Source organism: Coccidioides immitis (assembly GCF_000149335.2).
Source record: "Coccidioides immitis RS genomic scaffold supercont3.6, whole genome shotgun sequence".
Classification (NCBI taxonomy): Eukaryota; Fungi; Ascomycota; class Eurotiomycetes; order Onygenales; family Onygenaceae; genus Coccidioides; species Coccidioides immitis.
In genome coordinates, this window is record NW_004504312.1 from 3,343,070 (window position 1) to 3,351,384 (window position 8,315).

Below are 8,315 nucleotides of genomic sequence, written 5' to 3' on the forward strand. Positions count from 1 at the left end.
TCTTGCTCTCTTTCAGAGTTATTTCTTTTATTTTCTGTACTTTTCAGAGTTACTTCTTTACTTCATGCTCTTTAGAATTCAATTTTGATATATTTATTTGTAATTAGTCAATAGAAAACAATAGAACTTTTCTTAAGATCACTAGTATTTTGTATTCTTTCTATCATTTATTATAGTCTGAATGTTTAACTAGTAATTTCTATAGTAATTATAAGTTTTAACTAAACCACAATAGCAAAGAATTCATTAAATAAGTCAGTAGATCAGTATTCACTTTCTTTCTTGTCAGATTCTATACTATCAAAGATATTTCTCTGCTTATTATCAGATTTCTTCTGTTCTAATTCTGATAAATATTCTGACTTATCATCCTTATTCTTGCAAAAACAAGCTTTGCATCTACTACTTTTTCTGTAAGAGAGCTGATTATTATTAGATATATTACCATCTTTCTGTCAGCTTTTATTTCTGATAATACTATATATAATTACTTTCTTCTCTCTCTCAGACTCTGACTTAATATCTAATCCACTCTCAAGCTTCTTCTATTTATACTTGATAATTATAGACAGCTTCTGATAGAAAGTAACATCATCTTTATATACATTTATAATATATCTTATCTCTAAAGATTTTTTAACTAACAGATCTTTCTTCTTTAGAATATAACTGACTGTAGATAAAGATTATAATATTTCAGAATTCTTTATATAAGTCTTTACCAATCTCATACTATTAATAAGATTTTTTAAAACCCTGCTATCAGATTTTTCTAGAGTGTATGTTTCTAGCAGATGTGTTTTAATCACTTTATACAAATTAAATTATCTAGATTGAAACTTCTTAGAAACTTTATTTTGTATAAGAATTCAAGACTTTATCTTAAAATTTATTTTCCAGATCATATTATCTCTTATACACTTCAATTTAATAGCCTGGTTAAGAAGAAGTTTATTCACTATTAATCTGATATACATAATATTGCAAATTCTCTCTTTCACATTCTCTAAAGACACATTATCAGAAATAAAAGCATTGTTATCAGAAGAAATATATGGGTGAACATTATATAAAAGATAGAAAAAGCTTTATTTATTTGTGGCATGAAGACAAATATATATAACAAATAATACTTGTGAGAGATATTTATTTCAAAGACATGTGAGCTTTTTAAAAAGACATTTTATCAACATTTTATTAAAAGTATCATTCAGATTCTTAATCTTCTTATTCATTCATGAATAATAGAATGTTGTCATATAGTACTTTGCTTGAAGCTGTATAGTATAGTAATAAATAACTTCAGACAGAAGATTACTAGTGCTATTATCAGATAATAACTCTCAAGATGCATTATAATTAATATATATTTTATTATAAATAAACTTCACAACTTCTTCATTCATTATCTTCTTTAAGAACTTTATTAATAGCTAATCAGTTGCATAGTTAACAGCAGTTATAATTTACCAGTTTTTATTAGATATTATAGATAATCATTCTATAAGATTAATACCCCATCTCTTAAAAGACTTTATGCAAATATTAATTATGTGTTAAGTCTCTTCTCTCTTTAAATTCTTCTTTAATTCTTTGGCAACTTGATAATTCAGATATTGTTTAACTGTATTCTAAATATCTCTCTTTATATCAGATCAATATCTATAAGATTAGATAACTTTTAATAATCTAGAGTATTCTAAATAATTAAATTTATTGTGCATACATCTGATCAAGTTATTACAAAAGAGTTTCTCAATATACAGCACTTCCACATTCTTGTCAAACATACAGATAGGCATATTCTCATGTTTATTAGACAGATTCAATTTCCCATATCAGAATATGTGACTCATCTTTGAAACTGTTTAATAAAGTGATGGATTGTCAGACAGTTTCTTTAATTAAAGATAGACCACTATAGTATTATGTCACTCTTTCTCCCCACTATCATAAAAAGTAGAAAGAGTCTCAGATTGAGTGGTATTGACTGGACTGGTTTCAAGAAAATCAGAACATGTGCTAATAGTGCTAGAAACAACAGCTTTCTTGCTAGAATAATACTGAATTAAAAAATTGTATTTCTGAAAGTCAGTAATCTAACAAGCAAGTCTTTTCAATAGTTTGCAAGTTGTCTGAAAATACTGTAGACTTTTGTAATTAATAATTATAGTTATCTGCATTTCATTATTAATATACTAATCAAATATCTTTAAAGCATATTTAATCACTAACAGCTTCTTCTTATAAACTAAATAGTTAAGCTCAGCTTCTGAAAGCTTCTTGCTGTTAAATACTAGAGAATGAAGAAATCTATTCTTTCTTAATTAATAAAGAGCATAACTAATTACTTATTTCAAAGTGTCAGTCTTAATTATATAAGACTTGCTTCTATCTAATTAAATTATGACAAAATCTTTTGTTACAGCTTCATATAATTTCAGAAATATTAAGTGACAAACAGTATTTCAGATTATCAGACAAAACTTCTTTTTTCTTATTTTTTTATTTAGTTTCTCTCAACAGATTTAATAAAGAAGCAGTAATTCAAGAAAAGTTCTTGATAAATTATCTATAGAATATGGCCAAACTCAAGAACTGTCAAACTTTGTGCATATTCTTTAGTACAGGCTATTTTGTAATTACATTTACTTTTACAGATAAAAATTATATTACTTCTCTCTCTATAATGTGATTATAATACTTGAGCTTGTTTTTTAGAAATGTATACTTACTTTCTTTTCTATAGAGTATATATGCTTAAAGCTTGTTAAAAACTTTTAAAAGATGCTTGAAATATTTCTTTTCTGACTGAAAGAAAATAATAATATTATCAAGATATATCAAGCAGAATTTACTAATATATTTTAAAAGAATAATATTTATTATTGTTTGAAACAAGAGTGAAGCATTTATAAGTCTAAAAGATATTACAAGAAATTTGTACTTATCTTATTATATGTTGAATGCAGTCTTCTCTACTAATAGTTCACTAATCTGAATCTGCCAGAAACCAGTAGCAAGATCTATCTTTAATAGAACTCTAGCATTACTGATAGTATCTAACAACTTCTGAATTCTGAGCAGTAGATAAGTATTTTTCTGAATAACTTTATTAAGTGCTTAATAGTTAATATATAATTACCAGATACTGTTAGACTTCTTAGTAAAAAGAACAGAGAATTTTCATGAACTTACAGATAATTATATAAGTTCTTATTTTAGTATCTTATTAATCTGATGCTTCTGTTTCTCAAGAAGCATCTATAATAGTGGATACATACAGATATTTATTAGTAGTGTGTTCTTAGTATTAATATTAAGCTTGAATAGTCAGTCTGACAGAAGTCTTAATAATAAGTAGACTGGTATTCAGAACTGGAATAGGATTCCATTTCTTATTGAAGCTCATTCTGGTCCCAAATTTAAAAATAGCTGGAATCTCAAATATGAAATCTCAGTTTCATATTCCATCTCACTCAAGAGCTTGAGATTCTGTTGCCATCTTTATTCTATAAATTATTTCCCAGTCCCATTCTCAAATAGAAAATTATGTCTCATGTTCTATTTCAGCAGAGAAGGTAGGCTCCTATTTCTCATTCTAGCCAGATCTATAGTGGAACCAGAATGGAACTGGATTTTCTGGCCCCATTATCTCAAGAGTCAAACTGGTCAAATTTTGTGTGGAACTGTTACCAAATTTTGTTACTTTTTTGATAAAGATGGAACTCTTAGAAAAATCAATTTGATTGTAAAAGAAAAAAACAAAGTATTAAAACTAAGTAATAACTGAAGTCAGTAAATAACTAGAAACTGTCTAAATAACAAGTTTATCATCATTATTATTATCATCATTCTTGTTATTATTATCATTTTCATTATTATTATAATTCTCTTTCTCTTTCTTCTTCTCTCTCTTCTTCTTTTTTTCTCTCTTTGTCTTCTTCTTTTTCTTCTTCTTCTTCTTCTCCTGCTTCTCCAGAACTGGCTTTGTGAACCAGACAGGGGCTCTAATACCCACTATTTGACAGGTGAAGACCCTGTCAGTGCTGGAGGAAGGCAGAAAGATGGTGATGAGCAGTGGCAGTGATGGTGGAGCAGCAGCAGTAGTTAGTGAGATAGGGGCAGAATACAGACAGCAGATGATAGCAGCAGAAGCAGAAACAACAGAAGTAAAGTAATCAGGCACATTAATTAAGCTGAAATAATTTGATCTGATCATGGTACTGATGTCAAAAACAAGCTTTATGTTATTGGTGTTGACTGTAACACACTTACAGTATACTATTGCCATAATAAAGTTTATATTACTCAGTATAATTATTGGTGTCATTATCAATAATAACTTATACTTAAATAAAGTGCACAAGATTACTTCAGTAGTCTTCTGAAGTAACTTAATAACAGAATATTACCAGTAATATTCATGTTCTTGATAACAGAATATTACCAGTAATATTCATGTTCTTGATAACAGAACAAAGTAATTTTCTGAATTAATTACTGAAACAGAGCTACTGAAAGAATTAGCTCTGTAGAGCTCTAAAAGTGATAAATCTTCTTGATGACATCTATTTCACTAATTAGCATTAAGACTATTATCAAAAATCATTACTTTTTAATATATGAGTGCTGGACTTCCAATTATGAACAGAGTAGCAGAAGTGGAGATTCTTCTGATTAAAGTTAATCAGATTAATATTTTTATTAGCTTTATGTCAATTGTTCTTCTTCAGAGTCTATTTTTTCAATATAATCTTGTGCTGCTTCTCTCTAGCTATACAAAATAGATGTGCATGAGAAAAACTAATATCTTGTCAGTAAATAATGTGCACCAGAGCAGTATTCTGCAAGCACTCATTTCTTAATACAATCTATTTTGTTGCAGTACAGATTCTTGTATGAGAGAATTGCAGAATAGTAAATAATCAGAGAGAATGAAGAATTATCAACAGTAGCTTTAAAGAAAAAGAAGAAGAAGAGAAAGAGAAAGAGAAGAAAAGAGAGACTGATCTTATATTATTATTCTTCAGCCAGTATAGCAATAATGTGTTGAGCTTGTTTATAGTAATATGCCTGTAGAATGTAAACAATGTATATAGTAATTATTCTATGCAAGTACTAGATCAATACACTTTATATTTTCATTATTCTGTAGCTAGCATAATAATAATATGTGAAGCTTGCCTATAGTAATGTGTCTGTAAAATGTAAATAATGTGTATAGTAATTATTCTATACAAGTAGTTAATTAATATACTTTATAATTCCATCATGCAGTGCCTCCAATTCAACTTATTGTATATAATTGTGAAGATAGAGCTAAAACAATATTCAATAAGAGAGAAGACCTGTATGACATGAAAGTACTGCCAGATCTTGAAAGATCATCAAAAAGATATATTTAAGATAGAAGAGACAGATTACAAGATATGCTATAATATACTGAAGAGAATCTAAGTCAAACATGAGTAATATACACTCTCAGTAGTTTGCATTGAATTATATTAACATTTATTACAGACAGAATAGCAGTAAGAAGAATTACAAGATGATTAAGAATAAAGTTATTAAACAGTTGATGATCAAGTAATTTGTCAAGAGCAAGTTAAAGAAGTATTATAAGCACCAGCTTATGATATCTCAGCAAAAAAAGAGGAAACAGGAGAAGAAGTATTGCTGAGAAAAGACTACAAAGACTGAGAATGAAGCTTGACCTGAGAACAAGAAGATAGAATTCAAAAGTAATAAAATTTGATAATGATTCTGACATATTTAGGCTAAAACAAGCCAGCTGCAGCATTTTATTGCTGCATGTAAGCAGGTCTGGTTCTGATAAATGATAGTCAAGCTTGAGATCAAGATCATGGACCATGATTATGATTATCTTGCTGTAGTTGATGTGTCAAGAGAGAAGATTAAGAAGAAAATAAAAGAATTTCTGGATTAATTACAGAGTCTGATTAAAGATAATAACTGTCTGCCTGCTCTAGAGAAGATAAAGAAAGATGATTTTGAGATTGTAGTGTTCTCTGATAAGAATAATAAGAAGAATAGTAAGAAGAATAATAATTGAATTATTAATATCTAGAGAAGAAAGTTAGATTTTTAGTTCTTTTTTTAAATTAATTTGAGAATGAAATACCATTAAATTGATAAAATATTTTATTTTCCTGAAGAAGAATGTTCCATTTTGTAGATGATGATAATTTTGTAGTTAATTACTGTGCAGAGTAGAATGAGTCTAACTAGCTAGAGATTATTAAATTTTATTACTTTTTTGACTAAGACAGAACTTAAAGAAAAATCAATTTAATTATAAAAAAAAAAATCTAATTAAATAGCTGAAGCCAGTAAACAAGCAAAATCTACAGAGATTTCTTCAGAATTGACTATAGTTTAATATAGAAAAAAACAATTTATATTATAGAAGAAGCAGCATTATAAGTTATTTGTTACTTGATGATTAACTACTGAAGCTGCTCAGGTAATTAAGAATAAGAACTGTAGTGACCTTAACTGAAAAGTAAAGCAACATCATTCTGATTTTTAGCCAAAATTTGATCAAATGGCAGAGTATTCTAAGAGTACTTCAGAAGTAATTTGCAAGCATTGTTAAATCTTTTTTAGTCATTCAAGTTTTTCTTGAAATAGTACAAGTGATCTGAAGAAGTATTTAATCAGTAAAGATTGTACAAAAACTGATAATAAACAGAGTAACACTCTAGTTAACATAATAATAGATTATAGATTCTAATTTCCCAAATGTAATGAATTTTAGTAACAGTTCTGATGTCTTAGCAACAGTTTCTGAAGTGTTCTTGAACAGATTCAGATCTGCCTGTTCCTGAATATAATTAAGACAATTTTCTCTGACAGCTTATATAAACATTAATATTCTTAAATCTCTTATTTTGTACTATTGAGAATCCAGCATTTCACATATTAATAACCATGCTCAACTCTGTAATAGCATTACAGATACTCATATGAGAAACATTATATTAGATTATGAATAATATGTACAATCTGCTATTTTAAAATCTTCTCTTTAATCATAATTCAATAATCAAGATATCTCTAGTAATAAATAATTAGACAAGTCCCAATAATCTTGTCTTTATAATAATTAATGTTTATTACATTATAAAGAATTGGAAGTACTGTAAGCATTTACTGAATTTTGAAAGTTTAGAAAGTACTTATACTGACAAGAATATAACAGAAATTCTCCAACAATTATTAGTAGTATAAAGACTTGAGAGTAATTTTCTTGCAATTACAAGTAATAATATATCAAATAATAATATCATGTGAGCACATCTTACATATTAGTTAAGGCTAGTATTGCAGTAGTTGAACAAGATAACTGATTAAAATGCAGACAGTAAGACAATACTTTATCTTGCTCATATAATTTAACTTGTGGTTTGAGAGCTGGTTTGCAATCTCAAGATTCAGCCAGATAATAATACTCTATCCACTATCTTTAATAAGAGCTTAATTACTGATGATCTAGTATTAACAGACATATTTGCAAATACTCTTAGAAAGATAATAAAATTTGGTAACAGTCTTGATATACTTAAGTTAATTTACTAATCTTTACTTAATAATAGATTTATCTTGTTACTAATATAATTAATGCCTTCTTTCAACTTGCTGCATATTTCTGAGAATATTAATAAGAGAATCAGTACAAGATGATTCAAGATATTTGCACAAGATAAAATTCTATTTATAAGATATATATTTATGTCTTGTTGCTTTAACAAGCTGTAAACTTATGAATCCAGAACTCATCACTAAAATATCAAAAACTTTGCTTATTGGACCATGACTGAAAGCAGATAGAGTATATGATTGAACTGTTATAGTTATTTAGTTAATTTATCAAGATACTGTTCAAAATAACAGATCCAACAATTCATCTAGTATAAGCAATCTACAATCATTTTTTCCAGTATTTAGAAAAAGAGAAGGACAAGACTCAACAGTTGATAATAAGAGAAAATATTAAAGAAGCTATTAAAGCTGCCAGCTTGAAATTCCAGAAATACTATAATAATACTGAGTATTTAAAGAGTAAGCTGCTAGCTGTAGCTGCTGCTCTCCATCTATTATATTGTATGAGAGCATATGATTCAGAGAATTAAACTAGTAATGAGTGTAAAATATACTGACAACATATTTTAAGATTTTTCAAAAAATATTATAAGAAATATAAATAGTTAAGAGAAGTAATACTTAATGTAAATAATATATGTTTGTTATAAGTATTATTCTGGTTTTCTCTCTACTAACTTCTCTAAAAT

General features: G+C 27.3%; 1 protein-coding gene across 1 annotated transcript; it reads right to left on the reverse strand.

The window, feature by feature from the left end:
• Positions 1-3,817: 3,817 nt before the first annotated feature.
• Positions 3,818-4,428, reverse strand: CIMG_13782 (uncharacterized protein; the record flags this gene model as incomplete). Its single annotated transcript, XM_004446416.1, has 2 exons — positions 3,818-4,263; positions 4,416-4,428. The coding sequence occupies 2 exons, from the start codon at positions 4,426-4,428 to the stop codon at positions 3,818-3,820; spliced, it is 459 nt and encodes a 152-aa protein (XP_004446473.1).
• Between the last annotated feature and the right edge of the window lie 3,887 nt (positions 4,429-8,315).